General features: G+C 42.1%; 1 protein-coding gene across 1 annotated transcript in view; it reads left to right on the forward strand.

Moving 5' to 3' along the window:
• The window catches only part of MUC2 (mucin 2, oligomeric mucus/gel-forming), a 60,627-nt gene extending 36,195 nt beyond the window's left edge, over positions 1–24,432 (forward strand). The window contains exons 39-64 of the mRNA XM_040065955.2: positions 31–216; positions 1,394–2,029; positions 2,682–2,897; positions 3,821–3,955; positions 5,050–5,232; positions 6,312–6,488; positions 7,524–7,700; positions 8,737–8,931; positions 9,969–11,719; positions 12,880–13,054; positions 13,610–13,857; positions 15,285–15,468; positions 15,590–15,794; positions 16,416–16,594; positions 17,235–17,304; positions 17,626–17,726; positions 17,886–17,917; positions 18,091–18,265; positions 18,900–19,004; positions 19,608–19,648; positions 20,265–20,387; positions 20,841–20,939; positions 21,606–21,734; positions 22,407–22,446; positions 22,730–22,859; positions 23,960–24,432. Of these exons, the coding sequence (XP_039921889.1) occupies positions 31–216; positions 1,394–2,029; positions 2,682–2,897; positions 3,821–3,955; positions 5,050–5,232; positions 6,312–6,488; positions 7,524–7,700; positions 8,737–8,931; positions 9,969–11,719; positions 12,880–13,054; positions 13,610–13,857; positions 15,285–15,468; positions 15,590–15,794; positions 16,416–16,594; positions 17,235–17,304; positions 17,626–17,726; positions 17,886–17,917; positions 18,091–18,265; positions 18,900–19,004; positions 19,608–19,648; positions 20,265–20,387; positions 20,841–20,939; positions 21,606–21,734; positions 22,407–22,446; positions 22,730–22,859; positions 23,960–24,215 (5,948 nt within the window). The 3' untranslated portion in view covers positions 24,216–24,432. The remainder of the gene's footprint in view (positions 1–30; positions 217–1,393; positions 2,030–2,681; positions 2,898–3,820; positions 3,956–5,049; positions 5,233–6,311; positions 6,489–7,523; positions 7,701–8,736; positions 8,932–9,968; positions 11,720–12,879; positions 13,055–13,609; positions 13,858–15,284; positions 15,469–15,589; positions 15,795–16,415; positions 16,595–17,234; positions 17,305–17,625; positions 17,727–17,885; positions 17,918–18,090; positions 18,266–18,899; positions 19,005–19,607; positions 19,649–20,264; positions 20,388–20,840; positions 20,940–21,605; positions 21,735–22,406; positions 22,447–22,729; positions 22,860–23,959) is intronic.
• The last annotated feature ends 430 nt before the right edge of the window (positions 24,433–24,862 follow it).

The following is a 24,862-nucleotide window of genomic DNA, read 5'->3' on the forward strand; positions in this document are numbered from 1 at the left end:
TGTTTTCTCTGCCCCTGCTCTTTCTAACAGGCACACCAAGCACAACATCCCATACACCAGAATTGCCAACCTCTTCCACGTCACCTGAGACGCCCACCACCACTACCACCACCACCACCACCACCACCACCACCACTACCACCAGCACCAGCACCAGCACCAGACCTACGATGACAACAACGACTGTTTCAACACCAACCATCCCAACTCCTGGACGTATGTTCCAAAACCTAATAATTTCTGCTGAAAACCCTCTGCATCTGACTCCAGTATCAACAAATAATTCTCTAGCTCTGTTGTAGTTTCTGGCCTTGCTGTGGGAGTAGTGAAGGTCCATGAGCACCTCCATTGGTGGCTCTGGATGGCATCAGGGATAGGTGTAACTTCTGGGCATCCCAGGAAAAGTCCTGTGCCCAAACTGGTCTTTGGGGTGGCTGTTAAAAGGAACAAGGATGTAGAGGTCCTTGGGAGAAGGTCTTGTCGTTCCCAACTCAACAGTGGTCCAAGGAGGTATTTTGTGCTTGTGCCCAGTTTAGACAGCTACTGACGTGATGGGAATGTTGCTTTTGCTGCTTATTGGACTTTGTCCTTCAGCTGTCCAGAATGCAGTCACTGGCCCCAAGATGTGCCGTTGGAGTGGGGCTAAAGTTTGCGGCAGTGGCATTTCAGGCTCTCTTTGGGCACAGCTGTGCAGACCTTCTTCCCTTTCTCCCCTGTTTTGTCTCTGTGGCCATTGCTGCTACTTACCAGCTGTTTGGGCTGTATTAAGCTTCCACGGCTTTTGATGGCAGAGTTTGGGGAATGGTTTCAGAGTGCAGATTGCCCCTTTGGACAGACACAAGCTCTAGGCAGCTGGATTCTACCAGCGTTCCTGTTGGTGCTTGTCTCTGGCAATCTGTGTGCTGCTGGGAAGCAGCGGAGGCTTTGTCAGCAGTCTATGTCCTGTGCCTGCTTTCCCTGTGGTTGGGTGCCTTCCCAGAGGTTGGTTTCTCCATGAGAGAGTGAGGTGGTGTGTGTGTGGCCCAAGAAGCTGAAAGAGTGGCAGGAGTCTCTGCTTAGTCCTACTCTGCCTCCTGTGTGAGTCTTATGTGACTGTTTTTGCACACGAGAGTCCATCCAAAGCAATGAGACCCAACTGTGGGGGGACACACTTAACTCATCAGCGCCTGTGTCCCAATTTGGGCCTGGAGTGGTTTGTAGGGCCAAGGAGGGAGGCCTGGCCACACCACACTGAGCTTTCTTATGGCCAGTGTTGGCTGAGTGCAGTAGCAATCTGATGGGCATCGTTGCTTGCAGGGCATGCCCAGAACACCACCTGTGTGAGAGCTGGTGCCCTGCGTTGTTGTGTTTGTCCTGTCTGTTTCTAATTGTCCGTTTTGTTGTTGCCTCCCAGCGTGTGAGTGCGAATGGTCGGACTGGATCGATATGACCTACCCAGATGGTTCTGACAGGAACAGTGGTGACTACGAAACCTTTGAGAACATTTGGAAGAACAACCCGTCCTGGGAGTGTGCGAAAGTTGAGAACATTTCATGCCGAGCAGAGAAATTCCCTAACACTTCCATTGCAGATTTAGGGCAGAAAGTGGAATGTAATGTTAACGTAGGGCTCATCTGTAACAACAAAGATCAGCAGCTAGGAGGTATAATACCGATGCCAGTCTGCCTCAACTACGAGATCAGTGTCTGCTGCACACCTAACAAACCAGAGTGTCTTCCAACTCCAAGCACGCCGAGCACCCCAAGCACCACAAGCACCACAAGTTCCACAGCTTCATCCACAACGAGCAGTGTGTCCCCTCCAATATCAACAACTGCTCCACCAACAACAGCAGGGGAGACTTCCAGCAGTACCACCCCTACCCCCACCACTACCACCACCACCACCACAAGACCACCCAGCACCACCACCAGCAGCAGCAACACCTCACAGATAACACCTACTGTTCCTGTCTCAACAACACCCATTTCAACTACTTCGAGCACATCCACGGCCACACCAACATACACCACCACTACCCAAACTCCAGGTACTTCTCTGATCTGTGCTCTCGTGTGTTTCCTTGCTGTGCGGAATTGAAGGTGTGAGCACCTCCATTTGTGCCTCTGTATGGGATCTGAGATTGGATCTGAGATGCTGTGTATCCCCTGAAATGGTGTTTGCCCAAAGGTCTCCCTTGGGCTGGTTGTTTCAGAAGGAACAAGGATACAGGGATCGATGTCCTGCTCTCCTGTGGAGACACTGATCCTCTTAGTACTGTGCATACATCCCTCCCTAACCACAGATTCCCATCTCAGCTCTTACTCCATGAGTTAGCGAGGTCTTTAGGTAATGAGGCAGAGTTAGAAAGCCTCCAGTCGATGAAAAGCATTACTCCTTCTCCTCTCTTCCTTATTGGTCGATCTCTCTGATCCGCGGAGAAACACCTTCCAGCACCATTTCCAGGCTCTTAGCTAGGAGAGGAGAGTCATGACCTTCTCTGTGCATGAATGTCAAGGATTCTGCTTTCTGGGGCCAGAAAGGGAGGGCTGGTGCCAGGGACCTTTGCTGTGCTAGGGGTGGGCTGATCTCTCTAACTCTGTGCCAGATGCCCCATGTGCAGCTTCTGTTCAGTTCACATTGTGTCCCACTGACGCCTTTGTGCCTTTGTCTGTTTTCTCTGTCCCTGCTGTTTCTAACAGGCACACCTCCATCCACACCGAGCACACCAGAAATGCCTCCTACTCCCATGCCAACAACACCAGAATTGACAACCACATCACGAGAGACTCCCAGCACCACCACCACCACCTCTCTGAGCACAACAACCAGTCTTATTGGATCACCAACACCCACCACAACTACTTCAAGTACATCCTCTCCCTCACCAACATACACCACCACCCTTCCAACTCCAGGTACTTCTAAGTTTTGTAGTCTCATATGTTCTTTGACTTTGGGAGTGTTGAGGGTCTGTGAACACCTCCTTTTTTGCCTCTCTATGGCATCAAGAATGGGTTTAACTTCTGGATAGCCCCTGAAAGCTCCTATGCCCGTAGCTGGCCCTTCAGCTCTGTTTCCGAAGGAACAAGAGCTTTGTAACTTTTGCTGCTGTTGGACTTTGTCTTTCAGCTGGCCTGAGTTGCATCTCTTGATACATGGAGTGAAGCTTGATTTTGTGACATTTGCATTTCAAGCTGTCTTTAGGCACAGATGTGTGGACCTTCCTTCTCTCCTCCTCCTTTGCTGTGTCAATACTAAGGCTTCTCAGCTGTTATAGATGTAGGAAGGAAGCATTCCCCTGACAGGCTTTTGGAAACAGTCTCACTCTGCAGATTGTGACTTTCTGTGAACTGTGGTCTTTTCCTGAGAAGAGTTACTAGTACTCTAGGAACTCCTGATGTAAGAAAACCGCATGCCAATCAGCCAGGAACATATTCCTGTGCATGCTTCCTTCCCTGATCACACCTTCCCTTCTTAGCTCTTACCCCAGGATTTAGTGAGGTGTTCTAGATAATGAGGCAGAGATGGAAAGCCCCAGCATGATCAAAAGCATTGCTCCTTCTCACCTATTGGTAGGTCTTTCTGATTTTGTACAAAGCACTTTCCAGCACTATGCTCAGTTTGTTTGCTATGAGAGGAGGGCCATAACCCTATGTGTGCACAAATTTCAAGGAGTTTGCTTTCTGGGCCCAGAAAGGAAGGGCTGGTGCTAGGGGTCTTTGCTGCGTTAAGCATGGGCTGACCTCTCTGGGTCTCTGGCAGCTGCCTGTTCAGTTCCTATTAAGTCTCACTCATGCATTTGTATCTTTGTTTTCTCTGTCCCTGCTGTTTCTAACAGGCACACCTCCATCCACACCAAGCACACCAAAATCAACAACCATTCCCTCACCACCGGAGACTCGCACCACCACCACCAGCCCTCCGAGCACAACAACCACTGTTCCTGAACCAACAACCATCTCAACTCCTGGAAGTATGTTCCCAATGCTAGTAATTCCCATAAAACCCCCTCTGCCTCTAACCACAGAACCAACAAACAATTCTCTGGTTCTTTCATAATTTTTGATCTTGCCATTGTTGTAATGAAGGTCTGTGAGTACATCCATTTGTGGATCTGTGTGGGTTCAAGGATCTGTGTAACTTTTGGGCATTCCGGGAAATGAGTTGTGCCTAAAGCTCATTTGGCCTTTTTCAAAAGTGATGAGGATGCAGGGGTCCCAGGACAGACAAGAAGGTCTTGTCTTTCTTTATGTAACAGTGCTCTGAGGAGGTATTTCATCTTGCTGCTCACCTAAGACAGATGCTAAAGTGATGGGAAATGTTGCTTTTGCAGCTGTTGGACCATGTCCTTAAGCTGGGCAAAATATAGTCACAGAACCTATGATATGCAGTTGGACAGTGACTGGTTTTTGGCACTGGCATTTTAGGCACTGCTTTAGGCTCAACTGTATAGACTTTTTTCCCTCTCTCCTCCTTCTTGGCCATGTCTGCGCTAATGCTTGTCAGTGGTTATAGGTATAGGAGGGAAGGATTCTTCTGCCATGCTTTTGAGTACACACTACTTCTTCCAGTGAACTTTGGCTGACAAGATCTACTAGTACTCTGTGATGTCCTTTATCAGGGTGACATTGGGAAAATCACAAGACTATCAGGCAGAAACATGTTCTGGTCCATGATCTGTTCCCATCAGCTTTTACTCCATGAGTCAACGAGGTGTTTAGGTAATGAGGCAGAGATAGAAAGCTCCAACTAGATCCTAAGCATTACTCCTCCTCGTCTCTTCCCTACTGGTAGGCGTCTCTAATTTTGTGAGAAGCACCTTCCAGCACGATCCTCACTCTCTTCACGAGGAAAGGAGGACCATGGCCATCTCTGTACATAGATGTTGAGGAGTTTTCTTTCTGGCTGAGAAAAGAAAGGCTGGTGCTAGGGACTTTTGCAGTGCTAAGGGTGGGCTGATCTCTCTAGGTCTATGGCCTCATGCACAGCTTCTGTTCAGTTCACATTAGGCGCCACTCATGCATTTGTGCCTTTGTCTGTTTTCTCTGCCCCTGCTGCTTCTAACAGCCCCACCTACAAAGACACCAAGCACACCAAAATCGACAACAACTCCCTCGCCACCAGAGACTCGCACCACCACCACCAGCACCCCAACAACAACCACTGTTACTGGATCACCAACACCCACCTCAACTACTTCAAGCACATCCTCACCAACGCCAACATACACCACCACCCTACCAGCTCCGGGTATTTTTATGCTTTGTGCACTCCTATGTTGCCTTCCTGTGGCTGTAATGATGGTCTATGAGCACCACCATTTGATGCTCTCTATGGGAATTGGGGGGGGGGCAGGGGAAGTAACTATTGGGCATTCCAGGAAATGTTCTGTGCCCAAAGCTGGCATTTTGGGTTGGCTGATTTCAGAAGGAAGAAGGATTCAGGGGTCATGAGGAGAAGGCCTTGGCTTCCCTCATTCAACAGTCTCTGAGGGGGCTTTTCATCCAGGTACACAGCTTAGACAGATGCTGAACTGATGGAAGATCTTGCTTTGCTACTGTTGGACCTTGTTCTTCAGCTGGGCAGAATGTAGTCACTGGACCCATGGTGTGCAACTGGAGGGGGGTTTAAGGTGGTGATGCTGGCATTCTGGACAGTCTTTGTGGAAAGCTTTGTAGACTTTCTCTCCTATTCCTTTGCCCAGTCTATGCAAATGGTTTTCAGAAGTTATAAATATCGGCAGGAAGGATTCCCCTAATATGCTTTTAGGAGAAGTTTCACTCTGCATACTACATCGTGCTGTGAATTGTGGCCTTTGGGTGACCAGATCCACAAGTATGCTGGGGTGTCCTTTATAAAGGTGACATTGGGAAAAATCATACAACTATGAGGCAGGTACCTACTCTGGTGCATGCTTCATTCCTGGACTGCATATTCTACTCTCAGCTCTTGCTCCAGGATTTAGTGAGGTGTTCTGGGTAATGACACAGAGAAAAAAAGCCCCAGTGAGATCCAAAGAATTACTCCTCCTCATCTCTTACCTATTGGTAGGTCTCTCTGATTTGGAGAGAAGCACCTTCCAGCACCATTCCAAATCTCTTCATTAGGCAAAGAGGTCCATGACCATCTCTGTGCATGGACTTCAGAGTCTCCTTTATGGGGCCAGAAAGGAAGGGCTGGTGCTAGGGGCCTTTGTTGTGCTAAGAGTGGGCTGATGTCTCTAGGTCTCTGCCAGCTGCTTCATGTGCAGCTTCTGCTGTGTTCATGTTGAATCCCACTCATGCCTTTGTGCCTTTGTCTGTTTTTTCTGCCCCTGTTTTTTCCAACAGCCCCACCTTCATCCACACCAAGCACACCAGAATTGACAGCCACTACCTCGCCAGCAGAGACTCCCACCAGCACCCCAACGACAACAACCACTGTTCCTGGATCACCAACACCCACCTCAACTACTTCCAGCACATCCTCACCAACACCAACATACACCACCACCCTACCAACTCCAGGTAATTCTCTGGCCTGCTCTGTTTGTTCCCTTCATGTGTTTAACCTAAAGGTACATGAGCACCTCAGATTGTGCCACGCAGGTGGATACAGGATGGGTGTAACTGCAGGGCAACACTGGAAGTCTTTGCTAAAACTTACTTTTCATTTGGCTATTTAAAAGGAACAAGGTTTTGGGATTCTGGGAAAAAGGTCTTGTCTTCCCTAACAGAATAGCCTATGAGGAGATATTTCATGCTACTGTCTAGCTTTCACAGATCTTGAACTGATGGGAAATCTTGCCTTTTTTGCTGCTGGACCTCGTCCTTCAGTTGTTCAGAATGTAGTCACTGCATAGTTTTAGTTTTTTGGCACTGGCATTTTAGGCATTGTTTGTACATGGGTGCGTAGACATTCTCCCCTCTCTCTTATGCCTTTGCCCTGTTAGTGCTAAAACCTTTCAGTGGTTATAGATGTGGGAAAAAGGATTCCCCTGCCATCCTTTTGCAACAGTTTCACCTGCAGACTGTGACTTTTCTTTGAACTGTGGTCTTTGGCTGATCAGATCCACTAGTACTCTGAGAAACCACTTGTCCGGGTGACACTGGGAAAACGACATGCCAATCAGGCAAGAACACATTCCCAATGCATTCTTCCTTCCCTGATCACAGCTTCCCATCTCAGCTCCTACTCCAGGATTTAGCAAAGCGTTCAGGTAATGAGGTGGAGGTAGAAAGCCCTGCCCAAATCCAAAGCATTACTGCTCCTCATCTCTTACCTATTGGTAGATGTCTCTGATTTGGTGAGAATCACCTTCCAGCATTATGCCCAGTCTCTTTACTAGGAGAAGAAGACCTTGACACTTCCTGTGGTTGATTTCAAATATTCTGCTTTCCTGGGCCTGGAAGGGGCTGGTGCTAGGGACCTTTGCTGTGCTAAGTTGGCCTCTGTAGCTCTGTGCCAGCTGCTTCACGAACACCTACTGTTCAATTCACACTGAGTCCCACTGATGCCTTTGTGCCTTTGTCTGTTTTCTCTGCCCCTGCTGTTTCTAACAGCCCCACCTTCATCCACACTGAGCACACCAAAATCAACAACGACTTCTTTGCCATCAGAGACTCCCACCAGCACCCCGACAACAACAACCACTGTTCCTGGATCAACAGCACCCACCTCAACTACTTCCAGCACATCCTCACCAACACCAACATACACCACCACCCTACCAACTCCAGGTACTTCTCTGGCCTGCTCTGTTGCCTTCATGTGCTTACCCTAAAGGTACATGAGCACCTCAAATTGTGCCACTCAGATGGATCAGGAATGGATGTAACTGCAGAGCATCCTTGGGATGGCTTTTGCTTAAAACTTGCCTTTTATCTGGCTTTTTAAGAAAAAATAAGGTTTTGGGGTTCTGCGGAAAAGGTCTTGCCTTCAATCACTCAAAAAGGCTCAGAGGTTTATATATAGGTTCATGCTGATGCTTAGCTTTCACAGATCTTGAACTGATGGGAAATCTTGCCTTTTTTGCTGCTGGACCTCTTCCCTCAGCTGGCCAAAATATATTCACTGGACATACGTGCAATTGTGGCATGGCTTTGGTTTTTTGGTACTGGTATTTTAGGCACTGATTGGACATAACTGTGTAGATCTTCTTCCCTCTTTCCTGTTCCTTTCCCCGGTCAGCGCTAATGCTTGTCAGCTCTTTTAGATGTAGGAAGGATGGATATGCTTTTGGAAACAGTTTCACTCTGCAGACTGTGACTTTCTTTGAACTGTGGTTTTTGGCTGACGAGATCCACTAGTACTCTGGGAAGGCATTTCTCAGGATGACATTGGGAAAACCACATGCCAGTCAGGCAGGACCCTACTCCCGCGCATGCTTCCTTCTTTGATAACAGTTTCCCATCTCAGCTCTTACCCCAGGATTTAGCAAGGTGTTCTAGATAATGACACAGAGATAGAAAGTCCCCAGCAAGATCAAAAGCATTACTCTTAATCTCTTACCTATTGGTAGGTCTCTCTGATTAGGTGGGAAGCACCTTCCAGCACCTTCTCTTTGCTCAAAGGGATGGGCTGTGATGCTGTCTATGCATGGATTTCAAATATTGTGCTTTTTGGGGCCAGAAAGGAAAGGCTGTTTCTAGGGTAGGCTGACCTCTGTAGCTCTCTGGCAACTGCCTCATGAGCAGCTTCTGCTGTGTTCATGTTGAATCCCACTCATGGCTTTGTGCCTTTGTATGTTTTCTCTGTCCCTGTTGTTTCCAACAGCCCCACCTTCATCCACACTGAGCACACCAAAATCGACAACGACTTCCTCGCCACCAGAGACTACCACCACCACCACCACCACCACCACCTCTCCAAGCACAAAACCCACTGTTCCTGTTGGATACCCAACTACCCCCTCAGCTTCTGGAAATATTACCATCGTAACGCCCACAGGTCCACCCACAGAAGCAATAAGTAATTCCCATGATTTCATGTCCTTAGATGGTTTTTGAAAGCAGAGTTTACTGGCAGCTTAACATGTGTTTCAGTTTCTATACTCTGCACTAATGTTGATTATATTTTAAAAACTTCCCAGCTAACTTTTGAGCAGCAATATCACACGTCCTACTGTCCCAGTTCATCTGCCTCTGTTAAAGGGGATGAAGTTCATTAAGGTGTTTGCCTGTCCTCACCCAAATGGGAATTAGTTTTCATTGAAGCACTGTCCTTGTGGGCTGCCTGGGCAAAACTGGCAGAACCAGTGCATCTTAATTCCTCTAGCATCAATATTCTTATTATGCACACAGTGCTTCTCTCTACCATGTGTCACTTATATCATGCTACAAAAGCACAAATAGATGGTTCTGAATCATGAACACTTTTTAGTATCCTAATCAAAACCAAAAGGAATCTCCATTAGCAACCGTAATGAAAACTGGCCATGTGAAAAATAAAAAGTATATTTGGGGTCTGTAGCATACCAAAATAGCTTGTGTGTGAGTAGTCTTAAAGGCCTGGACATTAGAAATGGAACACAGACTGCTCCAGCAACTGCTCAGTTTCTGTAGAATCAGATGACTCTGAGCATAATCAATGGCGGTATGAATGTGCCACATGAAGCAACACAGGGAATAATGGTCTTTCCATAGGATATAGTATGACAGCAATACAGTATTAACCAGAGTTCATTGATCTACTCAGTGGATTCCCTCGGATCTAGGACTGCTGAACTCTTCTCTGCAATATAAAGTTTTACCACTGCAGAAGAGGTTCCTTCTGACACTGATTGTTGATAAAGTGTTTATATCAATGTCTCCTATGCAAGATGTAGGACATTTTGTTAATAATCCCTCAGTGATGCAAAAACCGTTAATAAAACAATTTCTGCTTTATTTCTATCTAAAGACCCTATGCTTAGGCTTGTTAACTACATATGCTTAGTAGAAAATGAGATGACATTAGGAAGGAAATGCAATTTCCCTACTTAAAATAGTTTTCTCCCTGTCTTAAAGAAACATCTGAACCAGAGATTACGACAGAGACAAGCACTCCAGTTACTCCTTCAGTTACCCCACTGCCAACAACAAGAACGACAGAAATAAGTACGGTGTCCACTGAAACCACCACTAGTCAACAGTCAACAGCACCAGTGTCAACAACCCCAGTGACAGCTACCACCTCTGAAGTCACTGAAACAGGAACAACCACCAAGACCACCACTTCAGGCCCCACACCCTCAAGATCCACCAGCACCACACCAGTAGCAGAAACACCTGTCCATGAGACCACTACCAGCAGGACCCCAAGCCCTCCAATAGGATCACCTACCACCATTTCCAGCCCTGGTACCACCACAACCTCAGGACCAAGCAGCCCTACAGGAACACCACCATCAGTATCAACAACTCCATTCACTGGAACCGCATCAACCACCAAGACCACCACTTCAGGCCCCACACCCTCAAGATCCACCAGCACCACACCAGTAGCAGAAACACCTGTCCATGAGACCACTACCAGCAGGACCCCAAGCCCTCCAATAGGATCACCTACCACCATTTCCAGCCCTGGTACCACCACAACCTCAGGACCAAGCAGCCCTACAGGAACACCACCATCAGTATCAACAACTCCATTCACTGGAACCGCATCAACCACCAAGACCACCACTTCAGGCCCCACACCCTCAAGATCCACCAGCACCACACCAGTAGCAGAAACACCTGTCCATGAGACCACTACCAGCAGGACCCCAAGCCCTCCAATAGGATCACCTACCACCATTTCCAGCCCTGGCACCACCACAACCTCAGGACCAAGCAGCCCTACAGGAACATCACCATCAGTGTCAACAACTCCATTCACTGGAACCGCATCAACCACCAAGACCACCACTTCAGGCCCCACACCCTCAAGATCCACCAGCACCACACCAGTAGCAGAAACACCTGTCCATGAGACCACTACCAGCAGGACCCCAAGCCCTCCAATAGGATCACCTACCACCATTTCCAGCCCTGGCACCACCACAACCTCAGGACCAAGCAGCCCTACAGGAACATCACCATCAGTGTCAACAACTCCATTCACTGGAACCGCATCAACCACTAAGACCACCACTTCAGGCCCCACACCCTCAAGATCCACCAGCACCACACCAGTAGCAGAAACACCTGTCCATGAGACCACTACCAGCAGGACCCCAAGCCCTCCAATAGGATCACCTACCACCATTTCCAGCCCTGGCACCACCACAACCCCAGGACCAAGCAGCCCTACAGGAACATCACCATCAGTGTCAACAACTCCATTCACTGGAACCGCATCAACCACTAAGACCACCACTTCAGGCCCCACACCCTCAGTGTCCACTCCCACCCCCACCACAGTAGGAACAGAAATAAGTACTCCAATGACAACCTCTGCAACTGTTACTACTGCAACAATATCACCTGCATCAACCAGCCCTGTATCAACCACCACATCTGGTACTACTCCAACAGAAAGCTTTACCACCACTTCAGGAACCACCTCTAGTAGTTTTATCACGATCAACACAACCACCACCTCCACCACCCTGAAAACCCTTCCCCCTGCGTCAACTACTACATCTGGGTCTACTGCAACATCAACTGCAGTCACCACTACAGGAAGTTCTACACACAGCACAATGCCTCCAGTTAATGGCACAAGTTCAACTACAGGTCTAATACCAACCACTCCTAAAAAAACTTGTACTATTTTCCCTAATGAATCTTATGAGGTGAGTAGATTTTGTGCTTTCATTGTGCTTAGGATGGAGACTAGACACGTAGCTTCAATATTAGTAACACAGAGAGTAGGCATTAATCTGGATAGGAGAGGAAGTATCAGTCTGTTCTATTTATTTTGTTTTATTGGGCATCAGCAGGACTTCCAATGATATTTGGATTGATAGCTTATATATTGCTATTAGCTCTTCAAGGTTAATTTTTAAAAAGCTTTCTGCAAGGAACTAGATTGCAGTTCCGTGTTTGTCTTTGTTGTAGGATAGCTCTGATGAAGAGGAAACCAAGAGCTAAGTAGTGCTAAGCTTTCTTGTCTATTTCTGCTTTTGAGTAAGCCTAAAGTGGGTAAAAGTTTGTGTGTTTACATTGCAGCCCAACAAAAATCCACAGGGCTGAATTTGTCTGAGTTTGGAATGAGTCATACTTGTTCGCAGACTGGTTTCAGGAGAGGACTGTGAAACAGATCACTGCATTCAAATGCTTGTGAAATTTGACTCAGAGTTCTTTTTTTCTGTTTTTACAACCCTCCACCTCTGACACAGATAAGTTAGTGTCTTGTGCATTTCTAAAGCCTCCTCTTAGTTTAGATGCCTACTAATGTGCTCAGTAGATCTCCAGGAATAAAAATTATACATGGCTGAAAAACTGGTAGAAGATAGAAAAAATCTCACGCAATTACAATGCATGCACATATTCATTGGACATTTTTGACATTTTTACCCCAACAGTTGGTGTTCACTGAAGCTTTAGCTATTAATCTGTTCTAGGATCCATGGAAGGGAATTGATCATATATTGGCCATTCATATTGATCAGTGTCTTTCACTGTTCTTTAGAGAGGGTGTTAAAGTGGTGAGATTAGATGAAACATCTCACTTTTAGATAGCTGAAATAGAAAAGGAGATTCCCATTTCGGTTTACTGGCTTGAATTTTATAAGTAATGCTTTTCACTTAGCAGCTCTCAGTTGTTCTAGCTCATCTTGCAGACCTAGATAGTGCTGACTGATGCACTTCCATCTTATTTTCAGATTTCTGGTAGGGGAAAACATGGCTTTTTAGATACCTGCAGAAGATATTCAGGCATAACTATTGTCAGTCTCACTGCTTCCTAAGGTTTGTCTCCATCTCCCCCCTTCTCCTCTCTTTTCAAACACAGCAAGGTGACTCATGGTGGCTCTGTAATTGCACTAAAGCAATATGTATAGAAGACAACATTGTCCAGGTGATTCCAGTAATCTGCAATCCACCTCCCAAACCAACATGTGCCAATGGACTGTCTCCTGTGCCAGTCATTGATGAGGATGGATGCTGTTGGCACTGGGAGTGTGACTGTAAGTATATTATTTTGTTGAATATTTAATCTCCTAAGGAAACAGTATTATTGTCAAGACCAACAATATTTATCAGGGGACAAGTATTCTGCAAGGCTATGACTCGGTCTTCTAGTGTTCGTTAGAGTGCTCTGTTGATTCTTTTCAGCTAATTGAGGGATTTGTTTAAGTTGCCATTATCTCTACATAACTGTTGTGCTAGTAGAGTAAGTTGGTCTGCCAAAGTTGGATTTAAATGTCCAGATGCTGACATCTATAGTCTAGAAGCCTATACATATGTTACTTGTTCAGACTATTGGTAAAGATATAACTATGGTACAGTTAATCCTATTCTCAGCTGTCTGTCATTAATGTCAGATGAACTGTGCATTGTAAGTGCCCGTTTTTTATTGATGACTTCTAGCTAATGAGCTCATGCATTGACATATACACTTTATTAAAATTAAAATGCCCAAAGTTCACTGAGATGTTTCCCACATCTACAGATTTTGCTTGTAGTCTGATATGATTTTATATGTTGCCATAAGAACCTCACTTACCTGTATGTTTTCTTAGGCTACTGCACTGGCTGGGGAGATCCACATTACATGACTTTTGATGGATTGTACTATAGCTATCAAGGGAATTGTACATATGTCCTTGTGGAAGAGATCAATAAGAAAGTTGACAACTTTGGTGTCTACATTGATAACTACCATTGTGATACACGAGATGTAGTGTCCTGTCCTCGAACGCTCATCGTGAGACACGAGACTCAGGAAGTGAGGCTAAGAACAGCACAACCAAATACTCTACAAGTAGAGGTACTAAAGAATGTTCCCATTGATTTCTTGATTCAGACATTAATACCGCATCAACAGGATCATTATATTCACAATGTTTGCAAAAAAATACTTCTGTGTTTTAGATTCAGTAACAGTTTGGATTATAAAACTGGACTGCTTCAAAGGACTTCAAAGGACTACTTCAAAGCATTTTTTTTACTCCAAATGTAGGAGAGGAAAAAATTCTACAACTCCTTGTCTTTTTTATCTCAAATCTTTGCATATCTCTCCTAAATACACAAGCATGGACCTCCTAAATACACAAGTGTGGACAAATTGCTAAGAATTAAGGATATAAAATAAGATAATTTATAATTAACATTAATGTAATAGAGAAAAACAATGTGGAATGGGAGGGGATAATGTAAGGTAGACATAACAATAAAGTGCTGGCCTGAAGCATTTTTAGAAAGTATCATTAGTAGCTTTGACTTGTGTGACCTTTTTAATTTTTCAGAATAGGGCATTTATATGTTTATTCCATTGATAAATAGTTTTGGGGTTTCAAAATTAGTGAGAAGTGTTTGGGGCTTTTTGGTTTATTTTTGTACATTACTGTGTGAGAACATCACAAGTTACATTGCAACATATTGTTGAAAATCTACATTTAGACCGCTTTTTCTTTTTCTTTTCTTTTCTTTTCTTTTCTTTTCTTTTCTTTTCTTTTCTTTTCTTTTCTTTTCTTTTCTTTTCTTTTCTTTTCTTTTCTTTTCTTTTCTTTTCTTTTCTTTTCTTTTCTTTTCTTTTCTTTTCTTTTCTTTCCTTTTTTCTTTTTCTTTTTCTTTTTCTTTTTCTTTTTCTTTTTCTTTTTCTTTTTCTTTTTTCTTTTTCTTTTTCTTTTTCTATTTCTTTTTCTTTTTCTTTTTCTTTTTCTTTTTCTTTTTCTTTTTCTTTTTCTTTTTCTTTTTCTTTTCCCTAAAACGAAGACATCTCCAATTGCTGAGTGAAGGTAGTAGTGTTAGTTTCTCAGGTATATCATGGCTACTGTATTTAAATAAATAATACACTTTTAGTCTTATATCCATTATTTAATTTTCCTAGAAGTATGTTTCCTTTATGCCAAGAAACCTAAAACATTATACTCTATGAATTTTGGAGAATTTTATATTCCACTTTCATGAGGAGTCCTTGATGCCATAGTCAGTTCAATAAATCTCTTGAGTGTTAGATTTCGCTGGCTTAAATCTTGAATTTATAGCCTCATTTGTCTGAAGTTGATGGGCTTTTTGTGGCTCAGAGAAGAAAAGTTTGACTTTCCAGTAACAAAGGACACATAGGAACATTTGTTACAAATTAAAAGGATATTATTTACCTTTACATTCTCTCTGCAAAGCAAAAGAACAGTCAATTGTTTTGAAAAGTCAAACTAAATTTATGCCTCTTTTCTGTTTTCCTTTATTTATTAGGTGACAGTAAACAACCAGCTTGTGGCTTTGCCTTACAAGAAGTTTGGTGTGAGCATCTATGAGTCAGGCATAAATCGTGTTGTGGAAATTCCTGAGCTGAAAATGAATGTGACCTACAATGGCTTGTCCTTTTCTATCAGAATGCCCTACAGCCTGTTTGGCAACAACACCCAGGGACAGTGTGGTAAGGCTTACTCTTCCAGTTTTGCACTCTCAGAAAACCACAGTGACAGCTGTGTTGCAAAGATGAATGGAATTTCCTAACAAATCTGTGAGTGAATTCTTTGTCTCCTTGCCACCCTTAGGTACTTGCAATAACAACACGGCAGATGACTGCATGCTGCCAGATGGAAACATTGCAGAAAACTGTGAAACCATGGCAGATCATTGGCAAGTTGTTGATCCTTCCAAACCACAGTGTTCTCCAGGCCTCGTTCCTACAGGTTCACCTAGCACAACACCAACACAGCCTTGCAAAGAATCTTCCATCTGTGAGCTGCTTTTGGGAAGGTAACATTCCTCTTTATTTTACAAGCCTTTTGTCTTTGATTTAAATGGAAATTTTAGGATTAATTTACCAATAGAAAATGTTTCTATTACTCCATTTCTTGTATCTTTATGGTTTGTTACTGCTCCTTTCACTTTTTCTGGTTATTTTTTGCTGACAGTTTCTTTCAACCCTCTGGCTGCCACATTAACCTTTGTTGATGTTCCCACATTCTTCTACACTCTCTGCCCTCTCCTGTCCCATGTTCTTGCCTTTTTCCAAACTTAATTAGCAGAAAACAAAGTCCAACTGAAAACAGAGATCTTAATTTTTAGAACACCATGTTAGACCTGGAAAAAAAAAAAAATCAAAATTGCTTTAAAGAGATAACACATAGTTGCACCCAATAATATACAGCTCCTGCACTCAAAATGTTGGTGCCTAAGTGGTTTGTAGGTGAGGGAAGAATATTTTAAGATATGTTGGAAGGTTACTGTCTGGATAAGTGCTCCTCGCACAAATCTCTTATCAATAGTCCACATCCACAGCTCCTTAATCTCCCATGTCCACTGTTGTCCAGTGTTAGGCACATTAAAAAATGTATGGGTCATTCAGTAACTAACGACAAATATTTCTGTTTCTAGTGTGTTCAAGCCATGCCATGCTTTTGTCCAGCCTGAAAAGTACTATGCAGCCTGTGTTTTTGATAGCTGTGTGCTTCCCAACATGGACCTGGAATGCTCAAGTCTGCAGATCTATGCTGCCACTTGTGCTGATCAAGGCGTGTGCATTGACTGGAGAAAACACACCAATGGTGTATGCAGTAAGTATCTGGCCATTCATCTTGAATTATTAAGGAAGACTATGTGGAACTATTTCAGCAGTAATGTCCTACTACTTTCAGAGTAATGAAGACACCAATAAATCACAGCAGCTGCTCTCCTTAAGTAATTTTGCAGGTAACATTTTTAACAATGGAAATGATAAATAGGCCTGCAAAAATATACATGTATTGACTGTGCCAGAACATCATGTATCAGTACATACTCTTTTGTATGCAGACACTTCTGTGCTTTGCAGGCATCAGCAGATCACTCTCTATTTCGTGACATGTACATTCATTTTCATCTGCAGTAAGAGCTCAAAGGGAAGGATGACACTCCCCTTTGAGAACTTGTGCAGAAGAGACTGAAATTATTCAAAAAAAATTTAATCAAGATGTAGGCTCTTAGCTTTATCACCTTAGTGTAAAGTACAGTACTTTATCTCTACTGGTTAAATTGCACAAAATTATCCAATTGAGAGACATGAGTCTCTCTGGAACTTTTCCTCTTTGTTTCTCAAGGTTGTCACAGATACATAGGAAAATGAGTAACCAGTGTTTAAGCTCTTGGCATAAGGTCACAGGGCTTTTATATGATATTGTTACTGAGCTGTTCCTCCTTTTTGTTCTTCCATTCCAGCTCATGAATGTCCTCCAGGTAAAGAATACAGAGCATGTGGTCCGATTAAAGAGATGACCTGCAAATCAAGGTAAAAAATTCTTTCACAGTTAGTTATAACTTGTACAACTATTCAGTCGTATCTAATGCACAGATGAATGAGCAAAATCAACCTTCTCTCATGTCTTCAACTGACTGTCAAATTTATTAGCACTATTCTGCTGACCCTAAATGTGGGTGCCTGAACTGTTTCTGTTTCTGTTGTTTGGCTATATCAAACACAGACACCAACAATCCCGTCACAAATGTGCAGATCATTTGCCACTGTATTTTCAGAGAAAGGTTATTTGGCATAATCCTCCTTATGTGCCTATGACATTAATGGTGTTCCTCTGAACATTTTGTCTCACAGAGGACAGAACGACACATCAACTAAACAAGTGGAAGGCTGTTTCTGTCCTAATGGAACCATGCTGTATGACTCTGGTGTGGATGTCTGCGTGAAAACCTGTGGTGAGTTTTACCGCTTCACTTGGGTGCATGTTTGTTTCCTCTTTGTTTTCTTCTGTGTATGCAACATAGATTTGACTGTATGCAGTGCTCATACAATGTATAGTAGAGATGCCTCCTGTTATATGACTGGTAACGGAAATTTATTTTGGTATTTTCCAGGCTGTGTTGGAGTGGATATGATACCAAGAGAGGTATGATGCTATATGCTTTTGGATTTCAAGTAGAACTTTGGGTGGGAAAAGGAGAGTAGTCTCCATTGGTACAATCCTGTTCTATCATCTCTGAACTTTGTATTCTGGTTTTACTTCTGTTCCTTTTAATTGGTTACTATGTAATCACTCATTTTATTGTTTTTCATTGACAGTTTGGAGAAAAGTTTACAGTGGACTGTCAGGACTGTATTTGCCTGGAAGGTGAACATGGCATTGTATGTGAGCCTCATGTATGTGAACAAAAGAAGGTCACTTGTGATGGAGAAGGCTTCTATGAGGTCACAGAAGTCAATCCTAAAGACTCCTGCTGCCCTCTTTTCACTTGCAGTGAGTTTATACTTTTGTTTCTAGTCTTTCTATATCTCTAGGAAATGGAAAGGAAAAGAGACTGAACTACCTTAGTACCAGAGTACTAAGCAGGGAGTCACAAAATAGTATCTTTCCTCATGCTTTTTAAAATCAACTTGCCCAGTGCTAGGGAAAATACGTTTTAATATTGCAATGATTCAGTACAACTGAATTTACAGTTGTGGGACTCATCATAACTCAAACTATAGTTCTTGTGTTCAGGGCCACATTTTATTTAAGCATAATTCAGAGAGATTATGGAATTCTCTGTGCCTTTTCATTTTCTAGTAGTTGCCAAAAATCCTGGAGAGAGTAGGAGTTGTCCCCTACTTCTTTGCTTAGAATGGTGATAATTTATTAACACAGGATAATTGCATAATAGAAAAAAAAATCATAAACTAATATAGTACCACATAAACGGCACCTGGATTTATGAAGAAAAGCATGTTCCATATCTGCAATTTGTTTCTTTGAAGAGAATCTGGACTGTTTCCTAGCAGAGGAAAGTTCATCCTAAGTGCTTTGATAGGTGCTTATTTCTAGTAGCTGTGATTTAGTGTATTTTCAGTCTTATTCTTTTTTTTTTTTTTTTTTTTTTTTTTTCCCTCCTCAGAATGCAATACAAGCTTGTGCACAGCTAAAGCCCCCAAGTGCTCACTGGGATTCGAAGTTCATTCTTATATTCCCAGTGGTCAGTGCTGTCCTGTATACCAATGTGGTAAGTCCCTTGGAAATAATATTGCAATGATTAGCCTTATAGTTTTATTTATTACATAGTTTAGCATTACACTTTATAAGACTGTATGCAATAGCCTGTTGAAAGAGGTGTTAAACACAGTCAGATTCTACAAATTCACTACTATTAAAATTGGCTATTAGTGCTATAGTTATGAAACTAGGAAATCAGATATAGCTCAGGTAACTCAAGTTCCATTTCCTGCTTATAAATACATGTAAGAACAGCTACAGAATTAGCTGGTATGATGGTCTCATCTTAATCTAGCAAAAAAGCCCTAGAAGCTTCCCCAGTAGAAGACAGATTTACAGTTCTTGGTAACTGAAACAAGAAAGTACTTGTATCTGTTAAGTGGACATTCTTGGCTCTGAATCGGACTTTGCATTTTGGGACAAATTTTTTTCCCTTCTTGCATATGCAGTATTAGTTTTTATACTTTATACATGTCCTGTCTGCTACCAGAATTGGGGAATGACCATATGAATTGTGTTTCATTGTGGAAGAAATTAGTTTGATTAGAGTGGGGTGAAGATATTTTTTATTCCTTTTTCCCATCTAAACATGTAACTCCTTGCTTATTAACAGTTCCCAAGGGAGTTTGCGTACATGAGAATGCTGAGTTCTTGGTAAGTTCCTGTTTCAACAGTCTTCTAAAAATGCTTAAAAGACCAGTCAATATACTTGATCAGAAGTGCTATGAAAAGGTTTATCCAGTACAACAAGTATTTTAGAAATTTTCAAATTTCTGTCAGGAGTTTATCCATTTCACAAAGCCTAAATATTTTCTGAAAAGTTTCCTGTGTAGGAAAGAAACTGAAGAGCTGCATTTATCACAGAGGAATTTGGGTTAAGTGTGCTGACATTTTGAAAAGTCAGTCCATATTTACTGTCAGCACGTTATTGCAGTTTTAGGACTCTGTTTCCAAAAATTAAAAGACAAGTAGATAAGTATTATTCTAACCAAATCTGAATTTCTAATAAATTCTCTTGAGTCTAGTAACCTGTTCTTTTAATATCATAGTCTGTCATTGCAATACAGGACTTCCATAAAGACACAAATTAAATTCAGTATTTAAAATGTTGTCTTCATAAATGGCTAGCCAAATAGCTATCCAGGTGTCTTTATGATTTTTTTTCCTTTTCCATTGATTCATTTACAAATTTTTTTTAAAATTAATAAATGTCTGTTAAACATGTAGCATCTCATTAATATGTGATTTTTGTTTTCCTTCAAATGTGTAGCCCAACTCCTCAGTGTTTGTTGACAAGTGTCAGAATTGTCTCTGCACAAATGATGTGAACGTTAGCACTCAACTGAATATCATCTCCTGTGAACGTGTCCCCTGCAACACGTACTGTCAACCAGTAAGTGGCAAACTTAAAGAAACAAAAGACCCCAAAATACTTATATATGTGAACACCTGTTCAATGAGTAGTATTGATCAATGAGCAGTGTTAAGCAAAGGACAGGGAGCTGAAGCCAAGAGACCAATTCCAGCATGGAATTCTACTGTTCTTTGAGATTGACTGTGTAACTGTCAGCATTCAGTTCAGCCTGGCAGAATTAGCTGGGAAATTTCTGTAGACCACCTTGTGGAGTGATGTTTTCATTATTATGCATATTTATTCTAGGGCTTTAATTTATTCCATTTATAACCCGCTTCTATTACTTGTCTTCTGTTGGGTTGGAGCACAAAAAGACACAAATCTAGAGTGCACTTTAGAGCATAATCAATTAATGGATTCATATGTTTTCATTTATTTCTCAAAAATTCATCTATTGTAATGCTATTGTTTTTAATTAATTTTAATTTCTAGGGATATGAAATTAAACCAGTGAAAGGTGAATGCTGTGGAAAATGTGTGCAGACCAAGTGTATTATACATACAGCAGACAATTCTGAACTCATCTTGAGTGTAAGTATGCTCTGTGTCTTAGTTCTCCACCAAATCTGTAAATTTCCCAGTTCCAGAACGGGAACATCTCCTTGCCAGAGACAAGCCTTTAGTAAAAGTTTGCACCTGAAAGATCAAAATGTCATCTAAAGCAAAACCTAGCTACAATTTTTTGACCTGAAGGTGGGTCTCCTGAAATAAGAAATAAATAATCTGTAAGGCCCTTCCTGGAATGAGAAATCCAATGCCATTGAAAGGGGTTTACTTTCAGTGTCTGGAAGCTTGGGCTTTTCCATATTATTTGATTTCTGTATGTTGAAAAACACTATTAAAGCCTGCATATGAAACAGTTCTATTGCCCTAGTAGGATGAAGGTTTAGGGTTTTTTTTAATTAACAAAGAACAGTCAAGCTTTTTGAAGGCAAAATCCATTGGCATGGATGATTTTGTTAAAGTACTCTGTGTACTTTAGAGACATTTGTCTTTCTCAATGAAAATATCATGTAAAACTGAAATTCTCTCCATGTATGGCATATTGCAATACATGTCATGATCTGCATCCCAAATGGCTGTTAACCTAAAAATAATTGACTGGGAAACAAGAAGAAAGTCATTTTCAGAGGGCAAGAAGATTTCTGTCTGAGCTCCCTTCAGCTTTCCTTATTACATTTTGCATTTCACTTGCAGCCTGGAGACTTTAAAAATGATCCTCGCAACAACTGCACCATTTACAGCTGTGTAGATGTCCACAACCAGCTTATCGCTTCCACCTCTGAGATTACCTGTCCAGCATTCAATGAGGAGAGCTGTAAACCTGTAAGTAAAAATGGGAGTTTTACCCTCTACTCCATAGCTTCAGTTTAGTTCTGCCATCCAAATAACAACAAAAGTAAAATTTAGCAATGATGGCCTTTTGTCATAATTTCTCAGTCCTATGGGCAGAAGCTTCAGATGCATCCATGCACAACCCTATAGAGTATATAAAATAAGATATCTTGGTGAGAATTCAATATTTATAACTGGTAGCTGTCTCTCAGTAGCCAAAATACTGGTCAGCACTGAGATATTGAATCTTTACTGACTGCTTTGGGGTTCTGTCTCAGCAAGAACCAGGTTTCCTCAAATGTTAGAGAACACAAGCTGTTCAGTCAGTAGGCTGCCAGTAACACCGTGCATAGTCCCCATTCAAATACAGAGGACTCTAAGAAACCATTTGTTGGAATTGCTTCTGAGGAAAAAATGCATGATGTTAACTGTAGACTTCCTTCAAAGAATTGTTTTGGTTTTTTTTTTCACAAGCCATGGTAAATTGATATATCGCAATTCAGGAAGAGGCTGTCATCTTTGCTTATTTAGGTCAATGTTACAGTTTCCACTGGTTATTTCCAGCCACTGAAGAATTGCTTTCCTCAGTTTTTTTGCCTTAATGCCTATTTAATATAGAAAAATGATATAATGTATTTTTTCTCTGTTTCTTTTTTCTTTTAGGGAACTATTTCATTCTTACCTAACGGTTGTTGCAGAACCTGTAAGTATGCCAGTGTATCTGAATCAACAACAAAGAGAATGAATTGTCTTCTTAAATCAGCCCATTTTCCAGACAAATTTGTATTTAAATAGATAACTTTATATTTATATTTGTCATTCCAAGCCTTCACTATCTGATTTCTCTGGAGAATTTAAGCTGAAGCAGAAAGACCACTTAAGGCAATTCTTTGAGGGTACTAGTGAAGCCCAGGGAATGCTGAGGTGTGAAGGATTTCTGAATCTGTCTCTGAAATCTAAAAGTATTTTCTGCTCTTTCCCTGTAGGCGCCCCTCTGGACAGCCGCACACCATGCTCTGTGCGCCACAGAAAAGACTTTATCGTCTACAATGGCTGCCGCTCTGTGGACAGAGTTGACTTGACTGAATGTGAAGGAACATGTGGAACCTTCTCGCTGTAAGTAAACTCACCAGACAATGAGATTGAAGTCCTGGTAGCACTGAGCTTGTTTATACAAAATGAACAATAAATAGTAGACTACACAATGGCAGAAGACCTGGAACTATCTTGCTTCCTGAATCATGGACATAAAATCATGGAATCTGTCACTGACTGATTGATTTGTCATAATGCTAAGCAGAAAAGTGTATTAAATTGTCTTGGGGTTCAGACAGCTCTGATAAGACCTATTCATCCATTAAGAGCTGGCTTTGTGTCAGACCACCTAGGCTAGAAATCACAAAAGAACATGGATTATTTCCTATAATGAGAATGAGCCCAGAGAGCAGCCAGACTTGACAACTGGAAGTGGAAAAGCTGCTTCTCAATGGTAAACACCTAAAATGAAATACACATACACCTTTTAAGGGAAGATTCAAATATGCACAATTTTTATACAGTGAAGAAATGAGAAAAATGAATGCTTTAGATGTGATGTTAGTAGAGTAACTTGACTGTACTTTTTTCTCTGAAATGAGGGAATACATTAAAAAGTGGCTATAAGGAAGTGGTTAGTAGCTGGTAATGAGCTACTAAAACACTGAAAAAACAACTCTAACTCTCCCAAGAAACTGTCACTTACTGCCTAACACTGAGTCTGCCACAGTGCACCTTACATGGATGAAAACTGATCTTTAGTGTCACATGGAACGCTGAGAAGCCAGAGAGTTTATTAGTATTTTAAAATTCCTCATCATCTAAGGGTCTTGCTGTGGTTGCTTCTACCAAATACCAAAGAAAAAGATGGATCTTGTCACAGTTTATAGCCTGATATTGACAGATTCTTCAGGTTAGGAATGGTGCTTAGGAAGCTGATGAATACAAGGCAAAAAATACTTTGCTGTGAGATGGAAATAGAAAGAGCTGCTGCTTCCCCTTCCTGTTAACACTGCCCTGACTGAGTTATGCATTTTATAATCACTGTTGTGTCAGATGAGTTTAGCACTTCCATTAGCCACAACTGCGGCTCTTCTCACAGGAGTTCTGTACTTGATTTCACCCTTTCCTGTACATTGGCTTCTGGCACAGAGTAACGTTGCCATTTTGCATGTTAACAGATACTCTGCTGAGGCCAATTCTATGGACCACAGCTGCTCCTGCTGCAGAGAAACAAGGACCACTGAGAAGCATGTGGTTCTGAAATGCCCCGGTGGGCAGTCACTGGCACACAAGTACATCTATGTGGAGAGCTGCAGCTGTCAGGACACTGAATGCAGCAGGCCACAGTCCAATGAGCTGCAGAACAATAAAAAAAATGACCAGGCGAGCACTCTGAACCGGATGAAGAGAGCCATCAGCTTAACATCAAAATGAAGTCAAAAACCCTGGCATCATTAACTGAAAGGACTGTGAACCATTCTTAACTTACTTGACTACTTTTGAACTTTACTTTTCCCAGCAACTGCATCCTGTTTGTTCTGTAATTAATTTGAACAGTGCCCTATTTATTTGTGCACAAAATAAGAACACAAATTTGTATTCTTACAAGTGCACACCCTCTTGGGTCCTTTTCAAATCTGCTTATTTTCCTCTGAATGATTAAAAGCATATCTCAAAAAGCATGGTTTTTGTACTTGTTCTTTTACAGTCTTGATGAGTTTGAGTTTGAAGAGAGAAGAAAAGTTCTTTTTGAAGTTATAGGAAGTCAAGTGATTTCCTAAATTTTTGGGGTATCTACTCCTGGCTCCTTAAAAGCTGATCAGATTATGCTGTTCAAAAGACTTGATCTATAAGGTGGGAGAGAAGATGATGCTCTCTGCCAGAATGAAGGCAAAGATGAATAATGATCAAGAAATTATTCAGATGACTTGGAGAAACTTCTAGCTCAGCACCAGAACTTACTTTAGCAGGGGTCTCTATGTTAGAACAGTCTCAGTTCATTGCAATTCTGTATTTTCACTAAAAAAGTAGTCCCTCAGCTATGTGAAGTTCACTCACAGTGCTTTCAGGATGTATAGTTA

Source organism: Hirundo rustica, chromosome 6 (assembly GCF_015227805.2).
Source record: "Hirundo rustica isolate bHirRus1 chromosome 6, bHirRus1.pri.v3, whole genome shotgun sequence".
Taxonomy (NCBI): domain Eukaryota; kingdom Metazoa; phylum Chordata; class Aves; order Passeriformes; family Hirundinidae; genus Hirundo; species Hirundo rustica.